Source organism: Schistocerca gregaria, chromosome 5, assembly GCF_023897955.1.
Source record: "Schistocerca gregaria isolate iqSchGreg1 chromosome 5, iqSchGreg1.2, whole genome shotgun sequence".
NCBI classification, from domain to species: domain Eukaryota; kingdom Metazoa; phylum Arthropoda; class Insecta; order Orthoptera; family Acrididae; genus Schistocerca; species Schistocerca gregaria.
Genome location: NC_064924.1, coordinates 199,019,587 through 199,034,051, shown reverse-complemented (window position 1 = coordinate 199,034,051; position 14,465 = coordinate 199,019,587). Strand labels below are relative to the sequence as shown.

General features: G+C 39.3%; 1 protein-coding gene across 1 annotated transcript in view; it reads left to right on the top strand.

Moving 5' to 3' along the window:
- The first annotated feature begins 2,322 nt into the window (after positions 1-2,322).
- LOC126273286 (adenylate cyclase type 10-like) overlaps positions 2,323-14,465 on the top strand; it is a 156,490-nt gene continuing 144,347 nt past the window's right edge. Inside the window, exons 1-3 of the mRNA XM_049976830.1 lie at positions 2,323-2,377; positions 2,543-2,566; positions 2,745-2,960. Coding sequence (XP_049832787.1) covers positions 2,323-2,377; positions 2,543-2,566; positions 2,745-2,960 — 295 coding nt within the window. The remainder of the gene's footprint in view (positions 2,378-2,542; positions 2,567-2,744; positions 2,961-14,465) is intronic.

Genomic DNA, 14,465 nt, shown 5'->3' with positions numbered 1-14,465 from the left:
TCTGTTCGGGTCAGATACTAATTTTGATCAGGTTTTACTCCTCTGTTTTCATTTAGATGTTGAAGCACAATATATAGTGGAAGGGTTCCCTGCTATGGGCTCCCAGATTGCATTTGTTGTTGCTGCAAATCCGGTTTCGTATCAAGTTGTTCACCTTGTTCAGCATGGTTGTTTAGACATTTCTTCAGGCAGGGTTTCTGATCCTTTGCCCTCTGTTACCACCTTTTGGTGTTTGTGCTGTTCTATTAGCTACAGATGAGCTGTCAACTAGGGTTGTGATCCCTGCCACCCTACAGAGGGATGTTCTTCAGCTCCTACTTCAGGGACATTGGGGAGTCTCATGTACAAAGTTACTGGCCTGTCAGCATGTATTTTGGTCCAGCATTATCAGTGACATGGTTTGCTCTCAGTGTGCTACACAACAGGTAATGCTATGAGCACTCACCATGGCCAACACCACAGTGTCTGTGGGAATGTGTACATGTTGATTTCACAAGATCCTTCCTAAATTCTTTTCACTTGTTAGTAGTTGATGCTTTCTCTGAATTTTCATTTGTTATCTGATGTCTTTCGATGCCAGCCATGGCTACGATTCAGACGTTCTCCAAAATTTCTTCTATTGAAGCATTGCCTTATCTTCTTGTTGTGGATAATGGACCATAATTTGTGTCTCAGGCCTTCCACAATTTTTGTGTCTATCAAGGTATTTATGATATGAGTATCACTTCCAATCTAATTGTGAGATGGGACACTCATCCACACATTCAAAGTAGAAGTGAAGAAGTATGTTCTGATCTACCCCACAGATGACGCCTGGACATGCTTCTTGATTCCTACAGGTTTAGTTGGTGAGGGGAGTCTGGTCAAGATGCTCCATGGCTGCCAGCCACACTTCCTCCTGCATCTGTTGACGCCGCTCCTCCAGTGCTTTTCAGTGCAGCCTTCGTCCTAGGTTCCTCCTGCCTCCATGGTCCTGGCTGGTGGGATCCACTGCCCAACGAAATGGATTTCAGCCAGGGCCCACAACTGCTGAGGCATTTTTATGATGCACACCAGTGGTGGACTGGTAGCACGACACCATGTCCAACTGTACCCTTGTGCCATGGTGAGGGCTGTGGGTCCTCCACTGCTGCCTCTGCCTCTTCCCTCAGTGCCTGACCTGGCCTCGAGGTGTGTTGCTGCTGCGGGATGGACCCATCCTCCTTGTAGATGTCACCGCCTACTATCTCTCCTCTTCGGGCCCTTTCAACTCCACTGCCCTGGCACTTCTGACTGAGGAAGAGACACCTTCACCATTGGTGCAGGTCTACCACATTGAGGAATCAGATGTTAGGATGCTACCACCACTCCTGTCACACATCCTCTCTTGTGGTACTTCGCATTGGAACTGCTGATACACATGTTCTCAGCCATGCAACTTCTGCCCCTGTACACCAGTTCTGGCCCAAAATCTCCTTCCACCATTGCTGTCATCTGTGGCAACCACTGAAAATGGCATGGATGTTTCCACAGTTATGCCAACACCCGCTTTGGTAAAATGCCCTTTTATCAAGGGAGGAGGGATGCTATAGCTCTGTAAGTAATACTTGGATATGTGCTGCAGCATCAGATCAGTGGTGAACTACACTCCTAATATTCCATCAAGGGAATCTGCATGGGCTAGACACCACAGGCCATCTATGGTGGGTCACATGACTTGTGCACATGGCACAGCATTGACCTTGCTGTCTACCCAAGCCCTCCTTTTTATAAATGCAGTACAGTAGGCACTTGCTCCCATATTTGTTCATACTTACTGTCAGCAATTGCTTGTATCAGTACCTGGATTGTTTCTGCGCTTCTGTCTATGTTCTCAGCTGTTGTTCACTTGTATGTGGCTGTGCTGTTGTTCATGTCTTGCAGTAAGATACACTAATCAGACAAGTTTCTCATGAAGTTTGAGTACTGAAGGTGTGCCTTTTAGTAAGTCACATTGTGGCATGGAAAGTAATTAATAAATTGTAAAATAAGGCAGTACCATGTCTCAAACTAATCAGTTTCTCTTGTTTGTCTAAGTTTAATAGAAAGTAGACAGGGCAATTATAGTGATAGAGTTTTTGTGTCTAAGCTTTGTGGTGTGGGATTTGTATGAAGCACTGTGAGATGTATGACACAGCTGGTAGTGAGTGTGTACTACAACAGACCATGTCATGAACTCTTCAAGTATGCAGGAAGCAAACTGTGATTTGGAATCAATGGCTCTTGTTCAATGGAAGGCAAATATTATTATTATTATTATTGAGAGGTGTATGTGAACAGAAGCATTCATGAAGTTTCATTAACATGAAAGATAGACATGATGTAAGGAATATTAGCAAGGATTCAAATGGAGGACTGGGTGAATATTGTTCCCAACAGTACGTATGAACCATCCATGTAACTCTCATGTTCTTTTGCTTCAGCTGCTTTTGATAAGTGTGAAATGTTAGCAGCTCATTTTTCTTATCTGTTCATTTTGTGTGTCCTTACTTTTAGTGTTAATGTTAATTTTTTTTCCTTTCAGAAAATGTAGCCATATTGGTCATATGTAAAGTAAATTAATTTGAAAGCCACTTTTTTCTGACTAACAGTAATTGGACCTGTATTTTTGGAGAAATTGAACAATATTATTTGTTTATTATTTTAACTGAAATTTGCCCTTCCTTGCGCATATCTCCCAATAGATAATTTAATTATCATACATGTGTGTAAATGTGTCATTCCAGATAACTCTTCGATGTTGGTAAGTAAATCCTTATACACACTAAGGAAGGAGAGCTTACCTGCTGGAACAACTTCACTCAGTTTCCATACACGATCTCACATGCTGGGTCGTGAGATTGACGTACTTGCATCATTTGTGCCTGATGAAGTTATATACCATAACAAGACTGGTTATGTGGATCAGTTTGAAACAGTGTTAATGTTGGGTGATATCTCAGGTAGGAAGTTACTACTATCTTTATGTTGTAAGATTTATTTCACAGTATTTGCATTAGATGTTGTTTACTTCCTTGATAATCTGTGAACATTTTAATGTAGCAGCCTGTTTTTGTTTGTTTTTGTGTGTGTGTGTGTGTGTGTGTGTGTGTGTGTGTGTGTGTGTGTAATACACCAACCTTGTGATGGTCATTTAATAGTTTCTTCATTGATTTTAAAGTAAAAAATAATAATAAAAAACGCAACACTTAGCAAAGTGAAGTACCCGAAGTATTTGATAATAGCTACCACAATTGCTTACCAAGGGCGGGAATACTGTGAACAAACATGACCTTTACTGGTACTTGTTCAGTCATAGATCATAACAACTACTACTTGAGAGTTCCTTATTAAAATGTCTACACAATACCTGAAAACTTCAATTGCAGTGTGGCCCACAGTCAAATGAAACCTTTCGAATGCCGGTGACCATAAACTGCCACACTGAATCTTGTGAATTGGATTAGAATATCCTATTATTTTATCTTTTTCACTGCTGCACAGTTTTAGCTGTGTGCTATTTTCAGGTGTCTGTAAAGTAGATATATTTTTGATCCAGTGAAAATTTACGTTGGTCATGCATTGTTGAACTACAGTGAGGCTGCCATAATTTGAAGTACACAACATGACACACTATAACCTCACCATTGAGGAATAGGATCATGTGTCAGTGAAGGAATAATAGGTAATGGTGAGGGTAAAGTATCTGCAGTCAGTGAAACTGATTACCTGATGATGACATAACTGCTTCGAGTCACTATTGTGCAATAAAGTCATTATTATTCACCATCAGCTGGGCACAGCTTTAGTTAGGTAGTTACATGTTCCATAGAACATTAAGAATGATTCTTTTATTGAAACTATGTGGAATGGGCAGTTTCCAGGGTATGAAAGCATGCATAGCTTTAACATTAATGAACAAATTATTTCTCAGTCCTAATCATGCAACTACATCTAAATACTATATTTTATGTGGTACAAACTTTTAAATGAAAATTTACACACAGAATAGAAGCATTTGTCCAGAAGAAATAATTTTAGGTTATATTTAATTCTTGCTTTACTACCTGTCGGACATTTTATGTTATTAGATAAATAATGAAAAATTTATTTTGATGTATATTGAATTTGTTTCTGAACCACTGACAGTGTTAATAATTGGTAATAAATGTCCTTATCATACTAGTGTTGTTGATATGGACATCAACTATTCTTCTAAAATTGTGATGGATTAGAAACTTCATTACATATTGCGATGGAATGGTAAACTAACTTCCGTAACTCCTTGAAGAGGTACCTGCAAGATTACAGCAGCTGAATATAATGTATCTATTCTTACTGCTCAATTCTGAAGAAAATTATTGTGCAAGACATTATTGAGCAGAAATATGCAAAATATGTTAGGAGGCTAATTACTTTGTTTCCAAGACTAGCAATTATTACCCAAAGAGCAAAACTAACTGAGCTCAGTAATGTATTTCTTCTACTTCATGTTTTTATCAATAAAAAAACTGGAGCATCCTATCTTGCTTACTGACACTTGTCTATGTGCCACATCAGTTGCAGGTATAATTCTATTTGTTGTACAGGACTGAACACAGTGTGTTTTATCAAAATTTAGAAGAGTCCATTCTCAGAGGACCATTTAATACTTCGTTGAAAAACATAATTAACAATGTCTTTTGTTGCTTTCTATCTAACAGGATTTATTATAACATTCATGTTGTTGTGGTCTTCAGTCCTGAGACTGGTTTGATGCAGCTCTCCATGCTACTCTATCCTGTGCAAGCTTCTTCATCTCCCAGTACCTACTGCAACCTACATCCTTCTGAATCTGTTTAGTGTATTCATCTCTTGGTCTCCCTCTACGATTTTTACCCTCCACGCTGCCCTCCAATACTAAATTGGTGATCCCTTGATGCCTCACAACATGTCCTACCAACCGATCCCTTCTTCTGGTCAAGTTGTGCCACAAACTTCTCTTCTCCCCAATCCTATTCAAAACTTCCTCATTAGTTATGTGATCTACCTATCTAATCTTCAGCATTCTTCTGTAGCACCACATTTCGAAAGCTCCTATTCTCTTCTTGTCCAAACTATTTATCGTCCATGTTTCACTTCCATACATGGCTACACTCCAGACAAATACTTTCAGATATGTCTTCCTGACACTTAAATCTATACTCGATGTTAACAAATTTCTCTTCTCCAGAAACACTTTCCTTGCCATTGCCAGTCTACATTTTATATCCTCTCTACTTCGACCATCATCAGTTATTTTGCTCCCCAAATAGCAAAACTCCTTTACTACTTTAAGTGTCTCATTTCCTAATCTAATTCCCTCAGCATCACCCGACTTAATTCGACTACATTCCATTATCCATGTTTTGCTTTTGTTGATGGTCATCTTATATCCTCCTTTCAAGACACTATCCATTCCGTTCAACTGCTCTTCCAAGTCCTTTGCCGTCTCTGACAGAATTACAATGTCATCGGCGAACCTCAAAGTTTTTACTTAGTCTCCATGAATTTTAATACCTACTCCAAATTTTTCTTTTGTTTCCTTTACTGCTTGCTCAATATACAGATTGAATAACATTGGGGAGAGGCTACAACCCTGTCTCACTCCTTTCCCAACCACTGCTTCCCTTTCATGCCCCTCGACTCTTATTACTGCCATCTGGTTTCTGTACAAATTATAAATAGCCTTTCGCTCCCTGTATTTTACCCCTGCCACCTTTAGAATTTGAAAAAGAGTATTCCAGTCAACATTGTCAAAAGCTTTCTCTAAGTCTACAAATGCTAGAAACGTAGGTTTGCCCTTCTTTAATCTAGCTTCTAACATAAGTCGTAGGGTCAGTATTGCCTCACGTATTCCAACATTTCTACGGAATCCAAACTGACCTTCCCTGACGTCGGATTCTACCAGTTTTTCCATTCGTCTGTAAAGAATTCGCATTAGTATTTTGCAGCTGTGACTTATTAAACTCATAGTTCGGTAATTTTCACATCTGTCAACACCTGCTTTCTTTGGGATTGGAATTATTATATTCTTCTTGAAGTCTGAGGGTATTTCGCCTGTCTCATACATCTTCCTCACCAGATGGTAGAGTTTTGTCACACTGGCTCTCCCAAGGCCGTTAGTAGTTCTAATTGAATGTTGTCTAATCCCGGGGCTTTGTTTCGACTCAGGTCTTTCAGTGCTCTGTCAAACTCTTCACGCAGTATCGTATCTCCCATTTCATCTTCATCTACATCCTCTTCCATTTCCATAATATTGTCCTCAAGTACATCACCCTTGTATACACCCTCTATATACTCCTTCCACCTTTATGCTTTCCCTTCTTTGCTTAGAACTGGGTTTCCATCTGAGCTCTTGATGTTCATACAAGTGGTTCTCTAATCTCCAAAGGTCTCTTTAATTTTCCTGTAGGCAGTATCTATCTTACCCCTAGTGAGATTAGCCTCTACATCCTTACATTTGTCCTCTAGCCATCCCTGCTTAGCCATTTTGCACTTCCTGTTGATCTCATTTTTGAGACGTTTGTATGCCTTTTTGCCTGCTTCATTTACTGCATTATTATATTTTCTCCTTTCATCAATTAAATTCAATATTTCTTCTGTTACCCAAGGATTTCTACTAGCCCTCGTATTTTTACCTACTTGATCCTCTGCTGCCTTCACTACTTCATCCCTCAAAGCTACTCATTCTTCTTCTACTGTATTTCTTTCCCCCATTCCTGTCAATTGCTCCCTTATGCTCTCCCTGAAACTCTGTACAACCTTTGGTTCTTTTAGTTTATCCATGTCCCATCTCCTTAAATTCCCACCTTTTTGCAGTTTCTTCAGTTTTAATCTAGAGGTCATAACCAATAGATTGTGGTCAGAGTCCACATCTGCCCCTGGAGATGTCTTACAATTTAAAACCTGGTTTCTAAATCTGTCTTACCATTGTATAATCTATCTGAAACCTGTCAGTATCTCCAGGCTTCTTCCATGTATACAGCCTTCTTTTATGATTCTTGAACCAAGTTTTACCTATGATTAAGTTGTGCTCTGTGCAAAATTCTACCAGGCGGCTTCCTCTTTAATTTCTTTGCCCCAGTCAGTATTCACCTACTACGTTTCCTTCTCTCCCTATTCCTACTGCCGAATTCGAGTCACCCATGACTACTAAATTTTCATCTCCCTTCACTGTCTGAATAATTTCTTTTATTTGATCATACATTTCTTCAATTTCTTCGTCATCTGCAGAGCTAGTTGGCATATAAACTTGTAGTACTGTAGTGGGTGTGGGCTTCGTATCTATCTTGGCCGCAATAATGTGTGCACTATGCTGTTAGTAGATTACCCGCATTCCTATTTTCCTATTCATTATTAAACCTACTCCTGCATTACCCCTATTTGATTTTGTGTTTATAACCCTATAGTCACCTGACCAAAAGTCTTGTTCCTCCTGCCACCGAACTTCACTAATTCCCACTATATCTAACTTTAACCTATCCATTTCCCTTTTTAAATTTTCTAACCTACCTGCCCGATTAAGGGAACTGACATTCCACGCTCCGATCCCTAGAACGCCAGTTTTCTTTCTTCTGATAACGACATCTTCTTGAGTAGTCCCTGCCTGGAGATCTGAATGGGGGACTATTTTACCTCCGGAATATTTTACCCAAGAGGACGCCATCATCATTTAATTATACAGTAAAGCTGCATGCTCCCGGGAAAAATTAAGGCCGTAGTTTCACCTTGCTTTCAGTCGTTCGCAGTACCAGCACAGGAAGGCCGTTTTGGTTAATGTTACGAGGCCAGATCAGTCAATCATCCAGACTGTTGTCCCTGCAACTCTGAAAAGGCTGCTGCCCCTCTTCAGGAACCACATGTTTGTCTGGCCTCTCAACAGATACCCCTCTGTTGTGGTTGAACCTACAGTACGGCTATCTGTATCGCTGAGGCACGCAAGCCTCTCCACCAACGGCAAGGTCCATGGTTCATGGGGAGAGGATAACATTCATAAAGTTTGCAAAAAGTACCAGTGGTCTGATGCAGATTAAGTGGAATGTCATTCACATGTATAATGACTACGAGGTTTAGTAGTGACACCTAAAACAACCCTGGGGGACTCCACTCATGATTTCTATTCAATCACTAAAATGTTGTCCCCTTGAAACATTTTTTGAGTTATTTGGCACAATATTTTCTATTTTGTTTTTAAGCCAATTGTTTGTAAAACCACCAGTTCCAAGTTTCTCTAAGAGACCAACATGATTTTGTAATGTTTAGCAGATGTTGTGGTATGTGTTATGATTTGATTTGATTGACTAAAGGAGACAAAGAAATAGTAGTTTTAACTCCCTGTTTCCACCACCAAAACTGAGTTTATTGTGCAGTTTCTCTCCCTGTCATTTTAATAAAGCTGCCAGTACCTTTGAAGAGTAGTAGGAGGCCATTTATTAGGTTCTTATTAGCTACAGTTTCTTCAGGAATTAATGATCATGTATTCTGTGTCATTTGGCCTCCAGTGTTTCACATTGGAATGTTAAAAGTAGTTTGATATCATCCTCCACACCAAATAGTCTGCTCTTAGAAGCTTCTTTCCCTGCACCCGTTGTGTCCTGGAAAGAAAATTTGTGAAACACATCACTAAAGACTGCCTGCAGGGCTCTGCTTGTGGTGCAGAGTGCTGATATGTTGCCGTAAAGCTATTATTGAACCATCTTAAATGTGTAATAAACACTGCAGGCTGCATCATCTACATAGACAATCTGTAACTACAGTATCTGACAACACAGATACTAAATTAGAGGAAAATAGTAGGGTGATTCTTGAGAGACTATGTAACTGGTGCACAGAAAACAAACTAATGATAACAGTCCACAAAACAGTTTGCATGTTTATAAACCCCACAAACAGAATAAATTACCAACATATGTAAACCGCTCAATCAAAATAAATGACCAACAGAAGAACATAAGCGCTTTGGTAAAAACATTGATGAAAAACAAAACTTTCACACACATGCAGAAACCGTCTAACAGAGTGACATTAAAAATCCTGAATGAAATAGCAACCACTTATCAAAGAAGTATTCAGCTGCCACTAAGTGTAATAAGAATGTGCCATAATTCAATGTTAATCACTATTGTGACCTACGGGTTAGGTATTTGCGCTTGTAGAGCCAAATATGTAAGGACAGTAGAGGCTTTATGGTGAGCATGAAGAAGTGTACACCTGCACCTGACAGACTCGTATAGGACAACACCAACTGAGGCACTATGGATGAAACTAGACTTGCTGCCTCTGAACTTAGCTGTAAGAAAGAGCAGTGCACAATATTGACTCAAAAAAGGCAAATATGATAAGGTAAAGGAGATACTGGGCAGAAGACCCACATAGAAAAAGGAAATTAAGGCCTGCATTGATAGAAATTTGTGAGAAATCTGGGACAGAGCAGAAACAGGGAGTTGAATTTACCAACTGCTTTCTAACATAAAAGAAATATGCGGAATGACATACTCAATTCTGACCAACAGAGTTATACACTACCTGTTGTGGCATGATCCATATCTCAGCTACTGACAGAAAATACAACAGCCTATAACATAATAAGGAATGAGTAACTGTGATATAAGTTGAACTGCCTGACAGCTAAAATATCAGCTTTTGAACTGCATGCTTGTGTGGCTGAGAGACAACCAAAAAGAAGCCATACACCATCTCAATGAGACCTACCATAGCAGAACAATCACCTATTACAGCCTTCCAGAAGCAGTGAGAAGATGAGCTTTGGGGAGCATCAGGAAAGATTTCCTGAGACTCCTGATGGCCATCTGCCAAACTTTGCACCTTGGGTGGCACAGCAGGACAGCCCCACTGTGAATCATGAGTTACGTCTCAGTATACCAGGGTCCTACTATCCAGACAAATGAGAAATGTAGCTTGGTTCTGATACCAAGTTGTATAGTGTGCTGTAGTGTTGTGAAGTGTAGTTTGTTGTGAAGTGTAGTGTTGTATACTAGTGTAGTCCAGAATTATAAGTTACAAAATATATGGCCCAATGCAGTATAATAGTAGCATGTGCCTTCTGGATTTTGAGTGAACATACTTTTCTATGCAAGATGGACAAAGGATAGAAAATAGAATTTGTTTTATCCTTTTAAAAATCACTTGTATTTTAGCACAGACTGCAGAACTTCTCTTAAAATATGGTTTCAGCATCATTAATTTTCCATCTTTTTGTTTTTGGCTCTTAGTCCAATATTCTGCATGCCGCCTCCTGATCCAGATATTTAGTTTTGATTGTGCCATTTATTTGGTGACAGTTAAGACAGTTTCTGGTCCAACAAATAGAGTCACTGCTTCTGTCCTGGTCAATCTATCAGCTTGTTCATTCATTACCACAAACTCCTGAGTGACCCACAGCAACTTTACCCTGTTCATTGCTCGTGCCTCGTACGGAATTCATGGCATTCTGCAATGATCTTTGATGTCATTGGATAGGCTCATAGAGATTTCTGAGGTGTTTGGCTGTCTGAATGAATGTACATGCATGATCCTTGTTGCCCCTACATAGAGTGTCCTCTGCAGACATTGAGATAGCAAATATCTCCATCTGGAATACTGTAGTCAGCTTCCATAGAGAGACTGCACTCTCTAGTCTAGGCTCTACTCTGTATACACTGTCCCCAGCACCTTCATCCTTCTGTGACTCATCAGTAAATCACATTTTGTTTCCTGAATGGAATTGTGTTTCATTCTTTCCCTGCTCCTTAACTTCCAGTTGTTGCATTGAAAGCCTTACTGGTGCACCGAGCGAGGTGGCCCAGTGGTTAGCACTAGCACACTGGACTCGCACTCGGGAGGATGACAGTTCAATCCCGCGTCCAGCCATCCTGATTTAGGTTTTCCGTGATTTCCCTAAATCATTCCAGGCAAATGCCGGGATGGTTCCTCTGAAAGGGCACCGCCGACTTCCTTCCCTATCCTTCCCTAATCCGATGAGACCGATGACCACACTCTCTGGTCTCCTTCCCCAAACCAACCAACCAACCAACCTTACTGGTGCATCTGGATGCTATTGTATAGTCAGCTGCATTTCATCAATCATTCCTATATTTAATATTCATGATATTAATGTTGAATTCCAGATATCCTAATGGTTTTCAGTTTTAACCTGTATGTGTCTATGCTTGCCTCCATTGTGACCCAAAGGTTTCTAGTTTTAACCTTTGTCCCTCCACACTTGCTTCCACTGTAACCCAAAGATGTAATGGAGGCACGTCCAGCATGGTCTTCATACCAGCAGTGGGGTGTTGCTAATTCCACCTGTTATGGCTAAGCAGACCAATCTCTGCATCTTCCCAAACTCCTTAGCACTGACATAGTGACATTCTGTTCTACTTTGTTCCACCATACTGTACTATTATAGTTATGATAACAGAGGTGCATGTGCAATACATGTTCCTTGAACTTAAACTCCAGTTTTTACCACAGCCACTTACAGCCCACTAGAGAACACATTTTTTCTTGCGACTTATACTATTTATGTAAGTTGTCCTTGTACGTTTCACATCCAGGGTGACCCGTAGTTACTTCCGCTGGGAGAATTTCATCAAAGAGCTAAAGATTCCAGTACATGTCCTGGACATGCTTCCTTGTAACATTATTTCAACACTTTTATTGGAACTTGTTTTTAGATCTTGTTTCCTGCACTAATTTTGCACAGTGTTTGACTACCATTTGCCATTGGTCTGAATTTGCCAAGTAATAATATAATTAATTCACCTGCGCATCTGAAACAAAAGTAAACTTTATCATTTAACTCTTCAATGAATTCATTCACAACTAGGTTCCTCTGTGGTAGGGGCAAAACCCCACCTGGCAGACACTCTCTGGTTGCATTGATTACTATTTTCTGATCTCTTCTACCTTTTGTTTACTTAGTCAAACACTGGAAATTACAGGTAGGAATATCAACAACGTAGGAAAAGATAGATTGCTACTTACTGTTAAGAATACACATTAATCTTCTGAGAGGCCCAACTAAAAGACACTTACACAGAGCTTTTGGCCACAGCCTTCATCAGCACACCAGAAACACACACCAATCATACACATGAGCAAGCACACCTCATGCACACATAAATGCCACCACCAGCGTCTCTGGCTGGAATGTTTTTGTTTACTTAACATGGTCTTAATCCACCTACGTACAGTGGTCTTAATGACATGCTCTTCTACATCTTTGACCATAGCTTTAAAGGCTATATCGCTGAAAGCCTCCCTTTATGAGTCATATTATTTTTTCTCTTTTTTGTTCTTTTCTTTTTATACCTGTAATCTATATATATCCTGCTCTTCAAATGATTAATTCCACCATCTTCACCTATTTCTTTCTATAAGTGGTAGTGACTAGTTCTGCCGTACCGGTATTGTTTGAAAATGTGTCTTCCAACTGTATATTGAAAAGTGTTATAAAAGTTATCAGGAAGGCCAAGTTTATTCATATATTTACATCAATGATACCCATCTGTTCATCATTTCACCTGTGCCAAGAATCCTGCATCAGAAGGTTCGAAGCAGACAAGAGGAATTTGCACGAGCAGCAGAGAGGCGATCCTGTATCTGCATTGCCATAATCAGCACTACGCACAATGGAACTAATGTGAAGCAGTATGTAACTCAAAAATCTGAATATTGGTCTTAAATGTATTGACACTGAAGGTCTGACAAATTAGTAACAGTTAAAGTTCACCCAGGATATGTGTACAGATTTGTAAATTATCCGTCCAGTTTCTTTCAATTATCCCTTCCAACCATTTTTTTAAAATTATTCAAGCAGCAACTATTAAACAATTTCGGTTATTTTGTCCCCCCCACTATGCCACTATCCAATGGTGACCATTGAAAGGATGGTGCTGAGCAGAATATGAACAGGCCTTTCAATTGTTGAGATAATTTTTTTTTTTTTTTTGAGATTAATGATAGATTTTATAATCACATGAAACTAATGAAACCTTTGTTGTATTTGTTACATAACCGTGAGATTGGGAATAAGAAAAACATCGAAGGAACAAACTAAAATTAAATTCTGCATACAAATGAGATGTGCCGGGAATGCTGGTTCCAGTGGTAAAGGCAGGAAGCTGATACGCTGTATGCTTATCTGGCCACACTTGGCGCTGTCTCTCTGGCAGTGGACAATCTCTTTTCCTTCCAATTAATATCCTTTATGGAAAGTGAATTTCTACAGAAAAGACAAAAATTTGTATAAAGTCATCATTAAAGTGCAAGATAAGGCATCAAATTCTATAAGACTATGTCAAATAATAATCAAATTCATTAGTGAATACACAGATAAATCTACTTTAGTTAAAAAGTACTGAAACAGACAAAATTTCATTTTTGAAAATAAAATGTTTCATAATTTTGTTAAACACTGTTCACAATGGAATCAAAGGAAATGGCCATTGTTGAAAATTGATTACAAAATGCAATATGCCAAGATATCGGAAATCCAAGCTTGGCAACAGTTGAAGGTAATGCTTCAACTTGTGAGCTGGTCGATTGCTACCAAAATAACAAGGTCGGCATCCCACTATCAAAAAATGATGACAGTGGTAATATAACTAACCATGATGTCACATTTATGATACCCGATGAGACAATTTCTGTGCTCACCAGGAAATTTTTTTTTCAAATAGTGAATCTGGAGCACACAACATTGAAACTTCCTTTGATTATTTGTGCACTATGTCATGAACGCAAGAGCAGGAAACAGTCTGTAAAAGCTATGTAAATACTAGTGAGGCACACAATTTGAAACAACTCATGCAGCTAATAACACATCAGTTTACAAAACAACAGGAATTTCAGGAAAGTGTAACACAACAACTTAACGGTATGATGCAGCAGTTCACAAAATATCAGGAAAATATAGGACAACAGCTTACACAGCTAAATCAGGCATTTAATGATTTCAAGTAGTAGTCAACAGGTCAGCGAGGTGAGCAAAACTATATGCACTGAATTATCTGACGAACTATCTGGGAAGTTGACCGAGCTAGGTAAACAACTAAAACAAGATATAATTACCCACATGTTGCACAATATAAATACGTTAACAGAAAAAGTATAATCCATAGATGATAAACAGCAACAACTTGCAGAGATGAGTTACAAAACATTAGTGAAGCATATTCTCAAATTCAGGAGACACAATCGAAAGTGGATGTGTCCGTAAAAATTGTGATGGATGCAGTCAAAGAGCTGCAAGATGTATGCAAAAACTTAACCTACATAAGTACAGATGTTAAGTCTAAGAGTAGACCAGTTAAGTTTAGATTCGGAAGTTGCCAAAAACATAGAGATAAGTTATGCGCAGATGTAAAGAAAAAAACTGAAAAAGCTGAAGCCACAATGCTGGATAAGGGCGGCACCCTTGCTGAAAAGGTAGTGTCAGACTGCAA